Here is a 23,552-nt window from a genome sequence, read left to right as displayed (position 1 = left end):
GTTATTTGCAGTCATATTAGTTAGCTATTATTACTAATACACATATATACAAATATTAGCTTGTATTAGTTTTGTTAAAAAAATATATATATATTTAATATTAATCTAATCGAACGTACAACACAAATTTAGTACAATATGATTATAAATTATTCTAAAACTGATTTAAAACGATCAATAATATTATTAAAAAATTATTAAAATTTATACTATTTTTGAAATGAATTATTCAACACACAAAAACGCATATTGTAAAGTTTACCTTGATTTATGTGCAAAACTAGATTAAATAGAAGACATTGAAGGGTTAAGAAACTTTTTTAAGGATGTTTCTAGGATATCATAGCGAAGCAAAGAAATCGCTGACGTAATATGTAACGTTTTTTTGGCATTGGTAGATCTATTTGCCACTTTACAGCAAACTTTGGGAGGAACTTCTATGATTAAAAGAAGAACAAAATTTAAAAATAGCAGATCGTAAACTCAATCGAAGTGATTTAAATTTTGGGACTCATCTCTTCCCCGTGATTGGAATTATGAGATAAACGGCAGATGGGACACTCAAAAAAATATTGAAACTTTATCGTATTTCTACCAATGGGTCCAATATTCAAGGTTTATCATTTAATGGTTGTCTTAAACAATCTTGCAGAAAAAAATTTGATTATCTAAATTGAAGTATTTTTTTCTCTATAATTGTAAGAATCATACAAAAAATTTTTGTAAGCCCACGCATTCAATTAGGAAACCATTCAAATTAATTTAATACATAGAAATTTCGCAATAAAAAAAGTATTTTGAAGGGATCTAAAATTGTCAACAGATTGTAAAATGTTCATAAATATCTTTTTTTAAATTATTGTTGAGACTGCTCGTCGATTTAAAATTCAAATTAGAAAATTTGTTTATAATATTCTTTCAGCTCTTCGAATTTATTTACCAAAACGAATTATTTTTCTGGTAGTTTCTGAATACAATCAAGATTGCCTTTTACGAAAATGAATGACTAATTTTCATGAATTTCATTAAAAAAAATTAATTATCGAATAAGATTTTACCCAGTTCAATATTGTCCCGAATGCTAGTAAAGGAGTGAAAATTTCTGCATTTATAGACCAATACCTGAGACTCCAATATTCTCATTTGAAAAGGCAGCCTTTTCGAAGAAAATCGTAGTGGTAAGTGTGATAGACTTGTCAAAAGGAAGCCACTCACGAAGTTTCAAGTATGTATTCGTCGCATTTAAGAGTCCCACGGTCTATACTTTTTTTACTTTTAATAAATTCCTGTGTTACAATTGAGTAAAGTTTCCTATGCTGGCTCGATACATGATTTGCTATTGTATTTAATTGCTCTCCAAGAAATCAAACATGCCCCAAAAAAGTTATGACTGAAAATACATCATTGATCAAACTACTTTTTCCTTATATTTAGTTATAAATATGATAGATCTTTTCATGTCAGATCTCATCAGATCTTACCACCGTTCACTTAATCTATTATACTATATTCTATTATACAAAATGCAAGAATCCTAGAAATTATATAACATTAAAAATATAAATAGATTTTATTAGATATTCTAATTTCAGCATTATAATAAAAATTTTTCATAAAAAATCAAATAATTTTTTTTATCATTTTAGAATTAAAATCCACTCCATTAAAAAAGGTGCATAAGGTGCATTTTACATTTTATTATCACCACAACACAAACAAGGAGGAGAACCACACCCATTCTAACTAATATCATGAATAGACGACAGTTATTGCAATGGAAATCTTAGGGGGTAAGATCTTTAATATAAAATGCAATTGCACTATCGATTTATAATTATTATCAATTCAATTACTTAACATTTAATAATAGCTTAAAAAAAACAAAACCCTTAAAGTCAAAATGGCTCCAATTCACAAGGTTTGTGTCTTTGATAACAGTTTTTTCATATAACAAGATTAGTGAGCATTATCTAATATAGTTTTAAAAAAAAAGTTGTGCTTTTTTTCTGGAGGATTAATCGAGGGTAAGTTTGGTATTCATGAAAATTAAGATCTTGAATGTGGTCCCAAAGTGTCGCGTTGTAATGGAATTAGTTTTTGGATTTTATTTGTGTTTTGGGGGAAAATTTATTATGTGTAAAAGAAAGTCATTGAAAATCAGGTACGTACCAAAGAATGGCAGAAGTTTTCATGTGAACATTAATTAGATAGGACTTCATAAATCATAGTCTGAAATATTCAAAATTTATTGATTTTTTATTCAAATTGGAACTCAAATAAAATTTGCTACATTTTACCCTCGTTGCATTTTGTTCCCAAATTGATTTAACATATAATCGAGTGGTTCAAAGTTTTCTTTAATACAAAATTCGATTTTTTTTTTTACAAAGAATTTTGTATTTAAAAACATTGAATGTAAATTTACTAAAAAGATAAATTCTAATTTTATTTTCTACAACTTTGTATATTATAAAAATTTTTCATTTGGCTATTAATAATCGAAAATCTCTCAGAATTACAAACGATTATTAACGAAGCCTTAATCTCGTTAATGGTATTGACAAAATGCCAGACAAAAACAATTTGCCAAGAACACACATAAAAATGAAAAACTTAAGTCAAGGGTCAAGATCTTCGATTTTTCTTTATTACCAAACTATCTCTTATTAATATTCCAAAAAGCAAACGACTAAAAAAGGCTCACGGTCTTCAAATAAGTGGATGCTAATTTTTGTTCGCTTCATTTAGTTTTCAGTGTTAGTACTTGCCACAGTTTTATTTGCCAGCGCACACGCTGGATACTTAGGTGCCCCCGCACCAGCTTATTATGGTCATGGTAGTGTAGCAATTCCAACACCAGCAATTACATCACAATCATCAAATATTCTCCGTAGCTATGGTAATTTAGGTCAAGTATCAACATTCTCAAAAACAATTGATACACCATACTCCAGTGTATCCAAATCTGATGTACGTGTCAGCAATCCAGGAATTTATGCAGGTAAGAATATTTTTAGTGTTCATACTACCCTCATCTTTTTAGTAAAAACATCGTCACATCGCTGAGTCAAATCCTTTATTCAATCCTAAATATTTATTTTTTGTAGCTCCAGCATACAGACCAGCTTATGCCGCCCCAGCTTATGCTGCCCCAGCTTATGCCCCAGCTATTGCCGCACCAGCTTATGCTCCAGCTGCCTATGCCCGACCAGCTCTCGCACATCCAGCTGCCGCCGGTTTATTAGGTGTTGCCTACTCACCAGCCACATCTGTATCATCTATGACATATTCAGCTCCAGCCCTAGGTCTCTCATACGCTTGGTAAACCAAATTCAACAAAGAAGATCAAAAAAATGATTGAAAAATTGCTCTGTCATCTTCAAAATTCACTCTTTTGGATTCACTACTCATCATTAATTATTTATTTTGATTAGTTTTCATTTCATCAATTGGTATCGCGCATTTTTCTCATTTTGGATTTATTCTAATCTGTTCAGAATGCTTAATTTTAATTATTGTAATTTTAAGGTTTATTTTTAATTTATTTGGCGATTTAAATAAATAAATATCTTTGTTGCAAAAAAAAAGGCTTTGTCGTTTTATTTCATTTTTGACAGATCTCATCCTCAAGAGCCTTTATATCTTCTACTATAAATTTGTCTCTAGATTGTCTTTTGAAATCATCTTTAAAAACTTTGCACCTTAAGGATTAAACTCAATTTTTTTTAAAATTTAAAGTCCAATCTAAAGATGGGTAGTTTACATTAAAATGGTCTCAGAAATTGCAGTAAATTAAGTGATTTTTTTTCTTTTTCATTGCTAAATTCTAAATCCTTTAATTAACTCTTCTTTAAAGGCATTGTTTCGCAAAAGCAAAAATGACCTGAAATAAGTTGATGATTAACAGCGGGAAAGATCTTCCAAAGATGTTTATAATATTGCCTCAAAAATAAATTTTTAGAATTTGCAAATTCAACCATCTTTTTTAAATCAATTATTTTCAAAGATTTTTGCGATTTTAATGTTCTATTTCCACTAATTTCACCATTTCAATTTGGTGTTATACTTTATTACTACAATTTAAAAAATTTACAGCTCTTGAATCGCAATAGTAATTGTTTTTAAACAATGAATGTTCCATGATTAATTAATGATGGACACTGAATTAATTTGAAATGCTATCAACTGATTGGTTAATAAGTTGCGTCACTGTTGAAACTTAAGCTGATCTAAATGCTGGATTGAATTACAGAACACATTAAAAGAGAAATGTTAAAGGAATTGTTAAAGATATCCTCATAAGAACATTTTATTTCATCCCGTATAACTGTGATCTGTTAATAGATATACATGAATTGTATACGATATACAATTATATGGAGATATCAACGACCGATTAAGAACTAACCTATACTGAATCTCTTCTTTGTAAAAAAAAAGTACACAATATTTGCAGGGATGTAACTTTGTATCCCCTGATTTTTTTGGACTGTACCAAGGTTTGTTTTAAAGGTAAAAAAGTGGACTTGACGATGTGCTATGTCAATATATTCTAACATTCGAAGTAAGGTCATGGCAATTGGAAATTCAAGACTATTTGTAAAAGAAGAAAACCGTATAATTTTTTGTTCTCGAGTTAGCATATTTGTAAGCGACAATCATACAATTTTAATAAAACTACAAAACTTACGAGAGAGTACACATAAATGAAGCAATGTGTATAAGAAAGATACTTTTATATGTTTGCTTGTATTTTTTTCTTATATTCTTTAGCAGATATACATACAAAATTGTAATTTTAGCACAGGCTTGTAGTCTATACATTTCTGTACAATAAAATCAGTTTAATCTTATTTAAAACAAAAAAAAGTATTACAAGGCGTTAGCAAAGAAAAAAATTGACCTATTCTATAGAAAATTTATTATCAGATTGACCTATAACTACAGAAATATATTTAAACCTTAATGTCTATCAAAGTAACGAAGTTTTTGATTAAAAAATCACAATAAATAGAGATAAAGTACTTTTCGCCTGAAGGTAAATTAAAACAATTAAAACATTCTTAATTTTTAAATAAAACAAATGTGGAAAAAATTATTTCATTTTGATCTTGACAACAAGAACAAAAAATTATAGAAACCTTGATCCCAATTATTGTAATTTCAGAAAAATCTAGAATAATATAAAGTTTCTGAAGGATTTATTAAAGTAATTATGTCCCCAGGGAAGCAAAAATTTTCACTCTGTCATTACCAAATTATTAACTTACTACATAACATTATATTCGTCTTAAATTTCCGAAGAGTCTAAGACGAAGATGATATAAGCAATCTTTTTGAGATTCTGCGAAGATATAAAAATATGCATATAAAAAAAATTAAAATGCCTATGGGTATACTCATTTTATTGCATTTTTTTTATAAATATGGTAAAATCCGGCATTTAACTAATAATGATTCAATTAAAACAAGACATTTCTAGAACAAGGCTTTGTAGAACTAGAATTCAGTGATTTAAGCAAACAAGATGGATGATATATCATTTAGTGTAAAGGTTAATTATTTCCTTATATGAAAATTTTTCAATATTTTTATTGATATTCAAGTAAAAAAATCTTTTTACCATTTTTATTAAAAATTTTAATATCTTTTTTATTAGAACTAATTACTTTTATCTAAGTTTTGTAAAATTGCAGCTTCATCCGAAAAAAAAAAAAATTATTTAGTAATTAGAACTAGTAAAATTTATTTTAGAATTGTTTTAAAAACATCCTAAAGATCAAGATTAGAACACTGTTAGAACCTTAATTATAAATTTATTATAAAAATAATTTTGTCTGATTCAATTAATCAATAAGTATTGCATCAAAAACACAATTAAAGATCAATCACCCTAAAGGTTGTGTTAATTTATTTGTACACAAATTCTAATTTTTGATTGAAAATTTAATTACAGATAACAACAAATCAATATTGCACTCTTGTTTAAAATAAATTTGCAAACAGACAAAATATTAAAAAAAAAAAAAAAAAAAAACGATATAATAAAATTAAGATCATTTGTTTACAAAAAAAAGTTGCAAATAAAAAGTATAACAGTGAAAGTGGAACCCCAACATATTCACAAATCAGGTTTTGTGTTTTTTTATATTTTTGGTGGCATTAAATTATGAATGTGCGCCCCATCAACATATTAAATTTGTTACTGTAACCCTGAAAATTGGTGCACCAATGTCGTTATAGCGAATTACAATAATTACGTAAGAATAAACTGGCTGTAAAAAAAAAACTTATATTATAATCTGATTTATATGACATGAATTTTATTTTAAATATGATAATTTTGTTTCATTAATAAAAAGGCGTGATGTATATTTAACAGATTTTTGGGGTTGGGGAGAATATTTTTGGCAATATTTTTTGTGAGTATATAAACAACCCAAAAATATTGTTAAGGCATCATACAAATTTTACAATTACAAATCACTTGTAAGCAAAAAAAATCAAATAAACCTCAACAATGGCATTCAAGGTGTGTTCTACAATTGTTTTTAATTTCTTTTATTTTCAAGTGTTAATTAAGTGATAAGTGCAGTTTTATTCGGCGTAACAGTAAAGATTGATTCCGAAAGGAATTCTCTCCGTTCAAACTACACGATTTGAAAAAGGATAATTGTGCTCCTTTTCGGCCAATAAAATTGTTTTCTCACTACCTTTGATTTCTGACTATGGAAAATATAGAAGCTAGATAATAGTGGACAGTTTTTGCTCGAATTTCGACCAATTTAAAATAATTAATGTACTCCATTCTGGCAGTAAAGATAAATATTAATCTTTGTTTTTGATTACAAAAAATAAAAAATTACAAGTCGTTCATTTAAAGGAGACTTTATTCTCTTAAGATATCCAATTTAGATTGTTTTTCTTAAAACTACGCACTTCGATCGATTTAAAATGGTTATATATACTTCGTCCCGGACGAAACAATTGAATTCTGTCGAATTTAAGCTTTCGATTAAAGAATCAGAGAATAAACTCTATCGAAGAGATTATAATTCTTTAAAAATAGTCAAATTTTGCTAGCATTTCCCCGAAGAACAACTTGGGGTCCGTTTAAACGTACAGCTTTGCCTCTTTTTAGAGAACAACTACACTTTCGAACTGGTAGAACCAAACCAGATATTTACAATTTTTCACGGGAATCAAAATCTGCGGTAGAATAATGATCGTGAAATTTTACGCTTGAATAACAACTTAAACTTACAACTGCTGAGACTGAAGGAAACGGATTTCCATCTTATATGTTTACAGAATGAACAAATGTTATCAAATTTTTTAACCATTTAAAACATATTTTTTAATTTTGATTTACAGTTCGTCATCTTCGCCTGTGCTTTGGCTGTTGCCAACGCCGGTGGACTCATTTCAGCACCAGCTGTAGCATACTCCGCCGCTCCAGCTGTGAGCCACGTCAGCTATGCGTCACCAGTTGTCTCATACGGTGCTCCATCAGTGCAAGTCGCTAGTCACGCTCTTACATCCCAAGACTCAAACATTCACCGTAGTTTTGGAAATCTTGGACAAGTAGCCACACAATCAAAAACCATCACAACACCATACTCCCAAGTAACCCGAAGTGATGTACGTGTAAGCAACCCAGGTTTAACCACATACGCCGCTGCCGCTCCAGTTGCCTATGCCCATGCTCCAGTTGCCGCTTATGCTGCCGCTCCAGCCCTCCGTTATGCCGCTGCCCCAGCTCCATTAGCTGTTGCCCACGCTGCTCCAGCTGCTTATGCCCATGCTGCCCCAGCTGGTTTATTAGGTGTTGCATACTCCCCAGCCACCGCTGTCTCCCATATGACATACTCTGCCCCAGCTATTGGTCTCTCATACGGATGGTAATTTCTACGAATGGTGATTTCCTGAACTTTTTATTTATTGATAAATTATGTAAATAAATTATTTTTTAAATTCTAACTTCTAAATGTTTTATTTCCTACTTCCCGAAATCAAATCCGTATCCATTGATATTCTTGAAATCTCTAGCTTTTTAAGTTAAACAACTAATTATTTTTGTACCGATGATGAACTTTACCTAAAACAATATTCAAATAACTCATCGATTTTACCCAATAGATGTTAAAAATCATCTTCTATTAAATTTATAATATACTTTTCCGAAAACTCCCTGCTTTTCGAAGATAACAAACAGACAATATAGAAATCTTATTTGTGAAAAAGTAATAATATTTCCTCTTTTTAAGTTCAAAAAAATATGAAAACTTTGAGTTTCAAAAAATTAAATAAATATGCTTAAAGCCAATGTAGTAAGTTTTCTTCTCAAAGAAAATGAGCTAATGAAAATACCATCTTTTGAAAATTCTTTGTTTTCGAAATATCAAGATTTCCATACACCAATAATTGAGAAGAATTTTAAGGAAAGTTAAGTTAAAATAGGTAACTACACCGATCTGTTAACCAATCGAAATTGATATCAGAAGAAAGATAATTTAATAACGAAAATGATGGTATAAACTTTCCTAAAAAAAAACCGATCATGAAAAAAATTGATTAAAATTAATTTAAAAATAGTCATGAACACTTTTCGATAGAAAAACTATGATACTAGTGTTTAAAACTCAATATAAAATTTCATATAAAATATGGCTCATCTAGTTATTACATGGGTGAAGGTCGACCTTACACTGTCTCTTAGACTATTAAGTTTTCGAAAAATTCATACAATTAAAATTCAACATTAACGAAAGTATAAACAAATAAATTTTTTAATGGCCATCTTTAAATTTTTTTAAATACACGAGACTTTAAACGGCCCAGAAAAACTCGTTAGAATAGTCATCATATCTGTCTGTATATATAAAAATAAATTGCTGTGCGTTAGTCTCGAAAAAACTCAAAAACGGCTGGACCGATTTTCAAATTTTTTTTTCTTTTGTTCGCTATAGTTCAGGGATGGTTCAGAATTTCGGAATAATTAGATTCAATGCGGAATAATTTCAGAGACTGAACGGAATGAAAATGTTGGCTCTACAGTCAGATTCATAAAATATCTCGAAATTACTCATTTAATGGTCAAATAAACACGATTTTTGTAATTTTCGGGTCAAAATTACCTTATAAACTTAGTTTTATCGAAATCGGAAAAAAAAAATTTTTTTACACTTTTTGCAATTTGTAAAAATCGAAAAAATTATAAAAAATTCAAAAAAAGACAATTTTTGTAATTTTTGGTTGGGTTGGGTTGGGTTGGGTTGGGTTAGGTTGGGTTAGGTTGGGTTAGGTTGGGTTGGGTTGGGTTGGGTTGAGTGTGGGTGTGGGTGTGGGTGTGGGTGTGGGTGTGGGTGTGGGTGTGGGTGTGGGTGTGGGTGTGGGTGTGGGTGTGGGTGTGGGTGGGGGTGGGTGGGTGTGTGTGTGGGTGTGGGTGTGGGTGTGGGTGTGGGTGTGGGTGTGGGTGTGGGTGTGGGTTGAGTTGGGTTTTTTTTCCTCAATTTTATTGATCTGTATATATAAAAATAAATTGCTGTGCGTTAGTCTCGCTAAAACTCAAAAACGGCTGGACCGATTTTCAAAATTTTTGTTTTGTTCGCTATAGTTCAGGGATGTACCTTCAAGATGTGGCAAGAGTGTACCAAAATTGTTCAATATATAGAAAGATACGTACAAGTATACTGCGAAGTTATACTATTTATCTATATTCAGTTTGTAAAACATAACCAAAAATTTCAAGAAGAAACTCAAGAAGAATGTTTGTCATTACTTTTGTTTTATTAGTGTTTATTCCCATATTGTTTATATTGGAATCGACCCAATATTGGAATCGAACCGTGCGCCTGGCCTTTGCGATGACCATAAACAAATTGCACGGCCAGTCGTTGGAAGTTTGCGGGATTAATTTAGAATTTCCATGCTTCTCGCATGGACAACTATATGTCGCGTGTTCACGTGTAGGAAAGCCATCGTCTTTATATATTTATGCTCCGAAAAAACAAACTAAAAACGTAGTTTATCAAAAAGCTTTAAATTGAATAGATATATTTATTATGTTTTGTTATGTATTGATTATATTTTGTTGTGTTAATAAAACACATAAAATATGTAGAAAAGACCAACAAGTTTCATTTAATAACCTAATACCATTTTAACCGTAGATAATACAACCAGTGTTAATTTTTGACAAAAATAAATTAGAGTCTAAAGGTTGACATAATCACGAACCAAAAGTTGTAAAAAAAAAAGTTGCAGGTGATACGAAGTTCACCGGGTCAGCTACGAGGGAGGGCGAATCGTCAAAAGCATGTTGGGTGAAGAAAACTCGCTAGGTAGCAGTTCTCTGAAGGCCCCTAAAAATTTAACTGGTTAATTATGATATAATAATGGATAACTGTGCCAAGTTTCATTAAATTCTGAATGCAAAGTCTATTACCGATAGTACTACCTTAATCTACCGATATCCGATTATTTTTTTTGGTGGCATTAAACTATGAATGTATCCCCCATTCACATTTTATTAAATTATTGTTACATGTAACCCTGAAAAGCGTGCACTAATGTCTTTAAAACAAATTATAATAATTATGTAAGAATATATATGACTCTTAAAAAAAAATAATTATAATCTGATTTATATGACATGAATTCATTTTGAATATGATTAGAATATTATATTTATGCAACATTAATAAAAAGGCGAGGTGTATATCTGCATTTAGCAGACATTTTGGGGTTGGGGTAAATAATAAAAGTAATTATTATTTATATTATTTTTTTGTGAGTATATAAACAGCCCAAAATATTTATTAAGCATCATACAAATTTTACAATTACAAATCACTTGTAAAAACAAATAAACCTCAACAATGGCATTCAAGGTGTGTTCTTTAATTGTTTTAATTCTTTTATCAAGTGTGAATGAAGTGTTAAGTGCAGTTTTATTCGTTGTGGCAGAAAAGAATCAATTCTGATTCATTTCTATATTTCTTGAAAGAGAAAAACATACAAACTACATCATGTGATCGATTTAAAAGAATTTTATCGATTTCTAAGTGCTTTCTTACCGAAATAAATTAGCGCTCCCAAAATTTGATTTCTCAATATTAAGAGTGCGATTGAATTTCTTCAAAAACATCAAGTGATCCGTTTAAACGAATCCATATGCACTTTTCACCGATAGTGAAAATGGGTTTCTTAAACTAGAGAAACTAGTTTTTGCATCTCTTCTGATTATATTCGTTCTTTTCCAAAGGGAAATGAATTTGCCTAAAGTACTCGTTTCTAATTCGTATTCTTTGGAATTTCATTTTTCGATCGATTTAAACCGATAAATGTGCTCTTTACTTCGGTGTTAAAAGTTAGACTATTTTTTAGCTTACGGAAGATGATCTAAAGTTGATCAAGATTAGTTTGCATTTTCTCAATCCACGCCTTGAGGAATTGTTGATTTTGGAACGCCCTTTAGATCCTAATTTCCACATTAAATTACGGGAAGATACTTCTAGATGTGGCTTCTATTCTTTCGAACTTTCTATTCCTCGATAGTGTGATCAAATTATTATAGCTTAAATAAATGTGTTCATATCCTCTTAACGATTGGGAGAAAAGTGGTTGCTATGTTTGTCAGGTCAAATAGATACTTATTTTTACTGATTTATGAAGGGAAACATATTTAATCGCGGAATTTAATTTTGCACTTGAGATTGACTTTCTTTCTAATTACATCTAAGAAAAAATTCTTTAAAATATCTTAAAACAAAAAAAGCGTTTAATACAAATTTTTATTTTCATTTACAGTTCGTCATCTTCGCCTGCGCTTTGGCTGCCGCCAACGCTGGACTCATTTCAGCCCCAGCTGTAGCTTACTCTGCCGCTCCAGCTGTAAGCCACGTCAGCTACGCATCACCAGTTGTCTCATATGGTGCTCCATCTGTACAAATCGCAAGTCATGCTCTTACATCCCAAGACTCAAACATTCACCGTAGTTTTGGAAATCTTGGACAAGTAGCCACACAATCAAAAACCATCACAACACCATACTCCCAAGTAACCAAAAGTGATGTCCGTGTAAGCAACCCAGGATATCAAACTCTTTCATATGGTGCTGCCGCTCCAGTTGCCTATGCTCATGCTCCAGTTGCCGCTTATGCTGCCGCTCCAGCCCTCCGTTACGCCGCTGCCCCAGCTCCATTAGCTGTTGCTCATGCTCCAGCTGCTTATGCCCATGCTGCTCCAGCCGCTTACGCCCATGCTGCTCCAGCTGGTTTATTAGGTGTTGCATACTCTCCAGCCACCGCTGTCTCCCACATGACTTACTCTGCTCCAGCTATTGGTCTTTCATACGGATGGTAATTTCTTTGATGGTCCCATGAACCAGAGAAGACTATCAATAGGGTTTTTTCGATAGCAAACTTTTAAATTATTTATTTTTTATTTATTGATAAATTATGTAAATAAATTATTTTTTAAATTTTATTTTTCTATTTTATTTTATTTTCTACCTCCAATTTGCTTTTTCAGAATGAAAAAAAAAGAATTTTGAACAGACGTTATCCATCTCAGGTAGATATTACCCGTTTTTAGAGAAATTCAAATAATATTTTGCCTATTCGATCACAATACATTTGTAAACTTAAAATGTATAATTCAAAATTTCTAATTAAATAAATTTTTAAGCAAAGAATTTCGATTTTGTATTTGTTCTTCAGATTACTCTCAATGTATTAGATTCGATCCCAAATATAACCCTCGATTGAAGTCCTGTAAGTGCAGTCATTTATAAAACACTCATTTCCACTGACGATTATTTCTAGGTCACAATCGACATACCGTATATACATCGACTTGTTTCTTACACATTTACAGGATCACAAAAACTTTGATGAAGACTTGCGTTCAACTTTATGAATCATACTCTTCAATTTTGCACGATGATTTCCGTAACATCTGTGTCGATGAAGTTTAACTTTGGCGAAAGTGCAATGCCGAACAGGACGTCAAAAATTCACTCGAAGCAATGCGACTTAAAAATATGTAATTTTGGCATTTAATCGAAAGAAAAAACGCTAGCTACAGGAAAATGCTTTAGCCAAAAGTTGTCCTGAAATTCTAATTTTGAGGTCATTTAACCTCTATCTTCAAATGATTTTGACAATTTATCTGGGCTTAAAAGCTATTAACACTGGCAATGATCTTTATTGTCCTTGATAAATTTTGTTAAAAAACATTTTTCTAAAGCTATCGTTTTTCTTTCGACTAATTGCAATAATGACATTATATTAAAGTCGCATTTTTTTCGAAAGCTTCCATTTATGATGATCAACTTAATAATTTAAACTGTTATCCCATTTCTTGCCTTTTACGATCCAAATTGATTATTAAAGCAACCCGGAGAACTGGATCCAATCTCATGTCAGAACATAAAGATCCCCATCAATAAACAGCGAAAAGAGGTACTAGACATAATAAATTAAAATGGTTACATGTTTTGCAGTTTCTCAAAAGGATCAAGTACGAGCAAAGTGTTGGTCTTGAACCCAAAAATAATGAGGCAAAATGAAACCTTAACAAAACATCCATTAGCACACAAATATTTTGAATTTTATCAGATTTTATTATCGTATGGTTGCAAAGTTCCCAAAAAGATAAAAAAGTTTTACAAGTTTGGAAACTAGATATTTCTCCCATAAAGAAAAATCAATGAAGAGTTTTTCATTCTTTAAGGCCTGTTCATTTCGTAACGAAAAAGAAACGATTATTTGTGTATACATTAGCTAAAATTGCGAATCCGTAAAAAACGGCGAATGTTTATGAAGTTGGCGTTTAGATGTCCAAGAGTATAATAAAATTGGTATCCCCAATAAATATAATATTGAAACATACCACTTTCCGAAATAAATGTATTCCCCTAAAGAGCTCGTTAACATTTTTAAATTATCGAGGTATTAAATAAAATTAAATACTGATTAATCGATCAATTAATCAAACAAAATTTTGTAATAAAATAATTTGTTATCAAAAAATAATCTATGACAAAACAGATCATAATTTTGTTTTTTTTTTTTTCTGTAATAAAAATCATATACGCCCGTTTACATTCAAAGACCCATAAAAAGTGGAGTGCATTAATTTGTTAACAAGATCTCTGATTACCTACGAACAAGCTGTATGGTCTTGATCAATATGTTACCCTTGAAAAATTCACACCAATGTTGAAGAATTAAAAAATTTTAATAAAACAAAATTGCGTAAGCTACTGTTTAGTCCAAGCGCTATCAGAGGTTCTAGGGACATGGAAGGTTTACTCGAAATACAGCTCATATATAGAAGGGTTGTTCTTCTTAAGGTTGATCGAACCAGGTTCGTATTTAGTACGGGGCTTCACCAATCAAAAACTCCAACCAAATCGTAAGAAAATCAAAAAATTTGCTTAATTTTTGGTCGGTTCATTTTTTAATTCGAAAGAAACAAAATGTTTTCATCGAAAGATTCCATAGTGTGGTCGTTATCGTGAAATTTCTATGCCACATTCAAGTTTTCCCATTTCTTATAAATAACATTTGAATTTTTCACGTTGTTATCACTTACTTAGTATTTCTGTATCGAATAATTTTCCAAAATATTGTCCAATCTACAATGAGCAATATAGAAATTGCACTACGCATGTATTTGTCGTATTTATCGATGATAATAGCGAGAGATCTTTCTCGAAACTGAAGATAATTAAAAATAGATTGCGAACATCAACGAATGAAGAATGCTTGTCGATTCTGATACTTCTTCTTTGGTTTAAATTTATGTAAAAATATACTTAAATATTCTGATTTCGAGTCATAAAAGCACATTTTTCTTTTAAAATATTAAAATTAAAAATTGTAATTTTTAAACTGTATATCACGTGAACTGTGAGCCATAGACCATCAATTAGTTCAGTGTAGACAGTAAGTATTTATATTTATTATAATCAGATGTCTATGAATATATCTGTCAAACTTATTTGTGTTATTTCATGTAATGATACCGATATTACGTCATCAAATTGGATGCCCGCGTTTTTGACAGTTTAAAGAAGGTTTAAAATTTAATTTAAGTTTTGAGCAAGAAAGCGTGTGTATTTTTCCCAAAATAAATTTTTTATGGCTTTTTATTAGCAAAATCAACATTTTGAAGTACTTTTTCAAAAATGGTAGAATACCCAATTGTTTTTGAATCGAACCAAAGATGGTTTAAGACGAGTTTAAAACTAAAATCAAAAATCTATGGATCAAAAAAACATAAATTGTCTTTATCTGGAGTAAACCTTTCAGTATCCATGTGAATATCTGCTAGCGCCTGGATTATATATATGTTCTTTTGATAGTAAATTTGTGATAGAATAATCTGGTTTTTATGACATTTTAAGTACAATTCAGTGCATATTTTATTACGAGGGCGAATTTATTTATTTAGTCATAATAATTATTATTTGGAGATCTGCATTCGTTGTTTGTTTGAGTATATAAACAACCCAAAATTTTGTAATCAGCATCAATTCAATTCAGATCAAATTACAAAGATCAACAAAAAAAACCAAAAAACCTCAACAATGGCATTCAAGGTGTGTTCAATTATTACTATATTTTATTATTAATTATTAAAATTTTGTTTAAAAAAAGTGTGTTTTTTCTGTTGTGAATTATATCGAAATAATTTCCTAGTAAAGGAACTCATATCCATTTTCTCGGAAGCTCATTTATTTTGATTTCTAATCAATTTTAACTTTAACAAAGTTTGGAAAAAATACGGTTTATTGTGCCGCGTTTTAATTAGTGGTTAAGGATGTATTAGCACGGTAGTGGGGGCACAAATTTAAAAATTGGTGAATTATGTTATAACTTGACGATTTAAGGCGAAAGTAAGAAATCAATTTTTCGATACCTGGCGTAATTTTCAAAATATCCGAAAATTGAAAATTTTCTTTATTTAATCAGCTTTCTATATTTCGAAATTCAAGGCAGATGTCGAAAAATTGTATTCTTATTTTTCTTCTACATTCATTAAAGTTATTATAAAATTTACCGTCAAAGTTGAAAATAAGATAAAAATAACCTCAACCCTAAATCTACCCTGCTCGTACATCCCTTATATGAATGGAAATGAAATTAGAAAGAAAATGATTCTGGCATCCAAGTCAGAAAGAAGAGTTATTACATGTTATGGAGCCTGATCTTCAATGTTACTCGCGTTAATTTCTTTATTTGCACTTCAAAATCGTAAATCGAAGATTGTAAATTTTAAATATGATAATTTTCGAGACAAAATACATCGAAAATTATTTTCTTATTGCATAAATATTTTAAAGAAAATATATTAAAATAATTTTTATTTTTATTTACAGTTCGTCATCTTCGCCTGTGCTTTGGCTGTTGCCAACGCCGGTGGACTCATTTCAGCCCCAGCTGTAGCATACTCCGCCGCTCCAGCTGTGAGCCACGTCAGCTATGCGTCACCAGTTGTCTCATACGGTGCTCCATCTGTACAAGTCGCTAGTCCTTCAATCACATCCCAAGACTCAAACATTGTCCGTAGCTTTGGAAATCTTGGACAAGTAGCCACACAATCAAAAACCATCACAACACCATACTCTCAAGTAACCAAAAGTGATGTACGTGTAAGCAACCCAGGTTTGACCACATACACCGCTGCCGCTCCAGTTGCCTATGGTGCTATTGCCCATGGTCCAGTTGCCGCTTATGCTGCCGCCCCAGCTCTCCGTTATGCCGCTGCACCAGCACTCGCTGCTCCAGCTCTCCGTTACGCTGCTGCTCCAGCTCCAGTTGCCTATGCCCATGGTCCAGTTGCCGCTTATGCTGCCGCTCCAGCCCTCGCTGCACCAGCCCTCCGTTATGCTGCCCCAGCTCCATTAGCTGTAGCCCATGCTGCCCCAGCTGTCCGTGCTGTCGCTGCTCCAGGTGCCGCTTTATTAGGTGTTGCATACTCTCCAGCCACCGCTGTCTCTCACATGACTTACTCTGCCCCAGCTATTGGTCTCTCATACGGATGGTAATTAAATAATTAAGTTATATAATGTAATTTATTTTATTTATTTATTTATCTGAATAAATTATTATTTTTCTCAAATATCTTGTAGTTTTACTAAGTCCTCATATCACAGATTGTATTTCTTTCAGCTTAAAAATTGACCCTTTTTTCTAAATTGAATTTGATCAATTGTGATTTCTTCGAATAATTCCATTATTCGCATATTCCATTCGCATATTTCTCTGATCCACTCCGGGACGTTTATCTTAAAAAAAATTAAAGTGTTAACTTCTCGTGTTAATTATCTTGTAAAACATGTTTGTGATTTCCAATTAATCAATCAATCAATAATAAAATTAATATGATTTTTGTAAAAATCAAAATTATATTGACTGTAACAAAATATATTTTGCTAATAAAATTGACTGATTTATAGATATCATAAATTTCAGTTTTATTATTTTATCATTTTTTAAATTATCGAATTGATCATTATCGACTTCTTGCTAGGCCACGGGTGGGCAATTTTTGAATGGGTTTTATTACTCCTATCAAATTAGGTGAAATTTACTGTAGTTTTGGAGGCAGCTAGCTCTGTTTAATCTAGGCTAAGTTTTAACTTTTTATCTGTAGAAAAATATTTTTACTTTTTGGGTCAAAATACTCTTTAAGAAATTTCCAAAAAATCGAAATAAATTTTTCGCTTCTGATTTCGATAAAACTCAGTTTATAAGGTAATATTGACCCAAAAAGTTCAAAAATCGGGTTCATTTGCCGATTGGATCCATAATTACTGAGAAAATCACATTTTATTTAGAATTTTGGGCGATATATCAAAATCTATGAATCCAATCACTAAATAAACACGATTTTTGAACTTTTTGGGTCAAAATTATCTAATGTACTCAGTTTCATCGAAATTGGAAACATCAAATTTTTGCCAATTTTTTTGATTTTTTCTAAGGGGTACCCCTTAAGAAATTTCCAAAAAATCGAAATAAATTTTTCGATTCTGATTTCGATAAAACTCAGTTTATAAGGTAATATTGACCCAAAAAATTCAAAAATCGCATTCATTTGGCGATTGGATCCATAATTACTGAGAAAATCACATTTTGTTCAGAATTTTCGGCGATATATCAAAAACTATGAATCCAATCACTAAATAAACACGATTTTTGAACTTTTTGGGTCAAAATTACCTAATATACTGAGTTTTATCGAAATTGGAAACATCAAATTTTTGACGATTTTTTTCATTTTTTCTAAGGGGTACCCCTTAAGAAATTTCCAAAAAATCGAAATAAATTTTTCGCTTCTGATTTCGATAAAACTCAGTTTATAAGGTAATATTGACCCAAAAAATTCAAAAATCGCATTCATTTGGCGATTGGATCCATAATTACTGAGAAAATCACATTTTGTTCAGAATTTTCGGCGATATATCAAAAACTATGAATCCAATCACTAAATAAACACGATTTTTGAACTTTTTGGGTCAAAATTACCTTATATACTGAGTTTTATCGAAATTGGAAACATCAAATTTTTGACGATTTTTTGCATTTTTTCTAAGGGGTACCCCTTAAGAAATTTCCAAAAAATCGAAATAAATTTTTCGATTCTGATTTCGATAAAACTCAGTTTAAAAGGTAATATTGACCCAAAAAATTCAAAAATCGCATTCATTTGGCGATTGGATCCATAATTACTGAGAAAATCACATTTTGTTCAGAATTTTCGGCGATATATCAAAAACTATGAATCCAATCACTAAATAAACACGATTTTTGAACTTTTTGGGTCAAAATTACCTAATATACTGAGTTTTATCGAAATTGGAAACATCAAATTTTTGACGATTTTTTTCATTTTTTCTAAGGGGTACCCCTTAAGAAATTTCCAAAAAATCGAAATAAATTTTTCGCTTCTGATTTCGATAAAACTCAGTTTATAAGGTAATATTGACCCAAAAAATTCAAAAATCGCATTCATTTGGCGATTGGATCCATAATTACTGAGAAAATCACATTTTGTTCAGAATTTTCGGCGATATATCAAAAACTATGAATCCAATCACTAAATAAACACGATTTTTGAACTTTTTGGGTCAAAATTACCTTATATACTGAGTTTCATCGAAATTGGAAACATCATTCCAGCTCCAGTTGCCTATGCCCATGGTCCAGTTGCCGCTTATGCTGCCGCTCCAGCCCTCGCTGCACCAGCCCTCCGTTATGCTGCCCCAGCTCCATTAGCTGTAGCCCATGCTGCCCCAGCTGTCCGTGCTGTCGCTGCTCCAGGTGCCGCTTTATTAGGTGTTGCATACTCTCCAGCCACCGCTGTCTCTCACATGACTTACTCTGCCCCAGCTATTGGTCTCTCATACGGATGGTAATTAAATAATTAAGTTATATAATGTAATTTATTTTATTTATTTATTTATCTGAATAAATTATTATTTTTCTCAAATATCTTGTAGTTTTACTAAGTCCTCATATCACAGATTGTATTTCTTTCAGCTTAAAAATTGACCCTTTTTTCTAAATTGAATTTGATCAATTGTGATTTCTTCGAATAATTCCATTATTCGCATATTCCATTCGCATATTTCTCTGATCCACTCCGGGACGTTTATCTTAAAAAAAATTAAAGTGTTAACTTCTCGTGTTAATTATCTTGTAAAACATGTTTGTGATTTCCAATTAATCAATCAATCAATAATAAAATTAATATGATTTTTGTAAAAATCAAAATTATATTGACTGTAACAAAATATATTTTGCTAATAAAATTGACTGATTTATAGATATCATAAATTTCAGTTTTATTATTTTATCATTTTTTAAATTATCGAATTGATCATTATCGACTTCTTGCTAGGCCACGGGTGGGCAATTTTTGAATGGGTTTTATTACTCCTATCAAATTAGGTGAAATTTACTGTAGTTTTGGAGGCAGCTAGCTCTGTTTAATCTAGGCTAAGTTTTAACTTTTTATCTGTAGAAAAATATTTTTACTTTTTGGGTCAAAATACTCTTTAAGAAATTTCCAAAAAATCGAAATAAATTTTTCGCTTCTGATTTCGATAAAACTCAGTTTATAAGGTAATATTGACCCAAAAAGTTCAAAAATCGGGTTCATTTGCCGATTGGATCCATAATTACTGAGAAAATCACATTTTATTTAGAATTTTGGGCGATATATCAAAATCTATGAATCCAATCACTAAATAAACACGATTTTTGAACTTTTTGGGTCAAAATTATCTAATGTACTCAGTTTCATCGAAATTGGAAACATCAAATTTTTGCCAATTTTTTTGATTTTTTCTAAGGGGTACCCCTTAAGAAATTTCCAAAAAATCGAAATAAATTTTTCGATTCTGATTTCGATAAAACTCAGTTTATAAGGTAATATTGACCCAAAAAATTCAAAAATCGCATTCATTTGGCGATTGGATCCATAATTACTGAGAAAATCACATTTTGTTCAGAATTTTCGGCGATATATCAAAAACTATGAATCCAATCACTAAATAAACACGATTTTTGAACTTTTTGGGTCAAAATTACCTAATATACTGAGTTTTATCGAAATTGGAAACATCAAATTTTTGACGATTTTTTTCATTTTTTCTAAGGGGTACCCCTTAAGAAATTTCCAAAAAATCGAAATAAATTTTTCGCTTCTGATTTCGATAAAACTCAGTTTATAAGGTAATATTGACCCAAAAAATTCAAAAATCGCATTCATTTGGCGATTGGATCCATAATTACTGAGAAAATCACATTTTGTTCAGAATTTTCGGCGATATATCAAAAACTATGAATCCAATCACTAAATAAACACGATTTTTGAACTTTTTGGGTCAAAATTACCTTATATACTGAGTTTTATCGAAATTGGAAACATCAAATTTTTGACGATTTTTTGCATTTTTTCTAAGGGGTACCCCTTAAGAAATTTCCAAAAAATCGAAATAAATTTTTCGATTCTGATTTCGATAAAACTCAGTTTAAAAGGTAATATTGACCCAAAAAATTCAAAAATCGCATTCATTTGGCGATTGGATCCATAATTACTGAGAAAATCACATTTTGTTCAGAATTTTCGGCGATATATCAAAAACTATGAATCCAATCACTAAATAAACACGATTTTTGAACTTTTTGGGTCAAAATTACCTAATATACTGAGTTTTATCGAAATTGGAAACATCAAATTTTTGACGATTTTTTTCATTTTTTCTAAGGGGTACCCCTTAAGAAATTTCCAAAAAATCGAAATAAATTTTTCGCTTCTGATTTCGATAAAACTCAGTTTATAAGGTAATATTGACCCAAAAAATTCAAAAATCGCATTCATTTGGCGATTGGATCCATAATTACTGAGAAAATCACATTTTGTTCAGAATTTTCGGCGATATATCAAAAACTATGAATCCAATCACTAAATAAACACGATTTTTGAACTTTTTGGGTCAAAATTACCTTATATACTGAGTTTCATCGAAATTGGAAACATCAAATTTTTGCCGATTTTTTTTGATTTTTTCTAAGGGGTACCCCTTAAGAAATTTCCAAAAAATCGAAATACATTTTTCTTTTCTGATTTCAATAAAACTCAGTTTATAAGGTAATATTGACCCAAAAAGTTCAAAAATCGGGTTCATTTGGCGATTGGATCCACAATTTCTGAGAAAATCACATTCTGTTCAGAATTTTGGACGATACAAAAAAGAAGATAATAATAAAATAATCATAAAAATTTCTAGATCTTCTCTTGCATCTAAATATTCCTTGGATTAGCAATTTCAGACTAAATATTTTTTTAAATAAACTTATACTATTTATAATTCTCATGGAATCATCGGTCCCCATTATTTCTTACTCACACTAGAGAGGGGCAATTTCATTAAAACATTTATTAATGAACGAACAAAATATTTGTCTAATATTTTTTATATATAATAAATTATTGGAATAAAATTATGAAATATTTCAAAAATTTATTCATATATTTTATTTTAAAACATTATTTAAAAATATCTATTATTATTACACGGTTTTGTTATAGTCTGGAGGTCCATGATTTAAAAAGAGCATGTCTTGAAACAAATTTTGAAATATACAATTATTTCGTTCCAGAAAAAGTCCAGAAAATCAAAGGTATGGGACTACAGCGAGTGTGCATAATAGATATAATAAAAATAAAAGGAATTCTGGCCAAATTTCTTAAATTGACATAGACTTGAAACTCGAAAAATAACTTTTATCGATAAAAATGCTTCAAGCGAAAAATGTTGGGTATGCATGCGCACATCTTACGCTGATATTAAACTTTATTCAGGTTTTCAAGCTCAATTTTGCAAGAAACGGTTTTCAAGAAACATTTTTCTGCAAACCGTACAGTTTAGGCAAAAACGAACTTGGTAATAAATCTAAAATCCCAAATAGTATCCGTTAACCTCTGTACTAATATATCTGTTTTTAACTAGTAATTGTAAGCATTGACTAAGTAGTTAAAAAGACACTTTATTAAATATGAATTTACATAAATAATATCAATGTTAGGTAAAAAGTAAGTGTTTACTTTCACTGACCATCAAAATTTTATTATTATGAAAGTGGCGGTTCTGAGGAACTTGGTGGAATAAAACACTTAGGTAAAATAATTTAGGAAAAAAATTCAGACTTCTGATTTAGGATTTTACTGACGAAAAATCAACCTTTCTGATTACACAGCCAAATTTTATCCGAATTGATTGAAATTTTTTTTGAAACCCACTAATTTAGGGTCATACTTTTCATAAGTATTCTTAGTTTTTAGCTAACGTTCACCTGTATGGTAAATTTTACATCCAGGACCACACTTTCTAGAAATCTATTACAGATAGGTTTAGTTTGACCACAAATTTGAAAAGTGCATCCCAAAATTAGTAGGATTCCATACTTTGTTTATCAAAATTGGATGAAATTTGGATGTGATAGAGCAAAATTAAATTTTTTAGATTTTGATGACGTCATTAAGTTTAAAAATCTATTTTTTGCTAACAAACCCATATTTTATCCGATCTGAATGGAATTTTTTTTGAAACCCACTAATTTTGGGTCATACTTTTCATCAATATTCATAGTTTTTAGCTAACGTTCACCTGTATGGTAAATTTCGCATCCAGGACCCCACTTTCTAGAAATCTATTACAGATAGATTTAGTTTGACCACAAATTTGAAAAGTACATCCCAAAATTAGTAGGATTCCATACTTTGTTTATGAAAATTGGACGAAATTTGGATGTGATAGAGCAAAATTAAATTTTGTAGATTTTGATGACGTCATAAAGTTAAAAAATTCGATTTTTTTGATAACACAGGCAATTTTGATCCGATCTTATTGAATTTTTTTTGAAACCCACTAATTTTGGTTTATTCTTTTCAGCTGTGATGTCAGTTTTTCGCTAGCTATCACATATGTGCTTAATTCCGGGAACAGGCCTCCACATTCTTGAAATCTA

At 30.6% G+C, this 23,552-nt stretch overlaps 2 protein-coding genes across 2 annotated transcripts; both read left to right on the top strand.

The window, feature by feature from the left end:
* The first annotated feature begins 1,849 nt into the window (after positions 1–1,849).
* Positions 1,850–3,545, top strand: LOC123301628 (cuticle protein 76-like). Its single transcript, XM_044884461.1, has 3 exons — positions 1,850–1,918; positions 2,749–3,001; positions 3,108–3,545. Exons 1-3 carry the CDS (start codon positions 1,901–1,903, stop codon positions 3,323–3,325), a joined length of 489 nt encoding a protein of 162 aa, XP_044740396.1. The 5' UTR covers positions 1,850–1,900; the 3' UTR covers positions 3,326–3,545.
* Positions 3,546–6,447: 2,902 nt separating this feature from the next.
* LOC123300309 lies at positions 6,448–19,461 on the top strand. Its single transcript, XM_044882864.1, has 8 exons — positions 6,448–6,532; positions 7,375–7,901; positions 9,796–9,895; positions 11,812–12,362; positions 12,773–12,776; positions 15,416–15,610; positions 16,391–16,908; positions 19,225–19,461. The coding sequence occupies exons 1-8, from the start codon at positions 6,521–6,523 to the stop codon at positions 19,430–19,432; spliced, it is 2,115 nt and encodes a 704-aa protein (XP_044738799.1). The 5' UTR covers positions 6,448–6,520; the 3' UTR covers positions 19,433–19,461.
* The last annotated feature ends 4,091 nt before the right edge of the window (positions 19,462–23,552 follow it).

Source organism: Chrysoperla carnea, chromosome 5 (assembly GCF_905475395.1).
Source record: "Chrysoperla carnea chromosome 5, inChrCarn1.1, whole genome shotgun sequence".
NCBI classification, from domain to species: Eukaryota; Metazoa; Arthropoda; class Insecta; order Neuroptera; family Chrysopidae; genus Chrysoperla; species Chrysoperla carnea.
The sequence above is the reverse complement of the archived record's forward strand: the minus strand, read 5'-3'. Positions and strand labels throughout refer to the sequence as shown.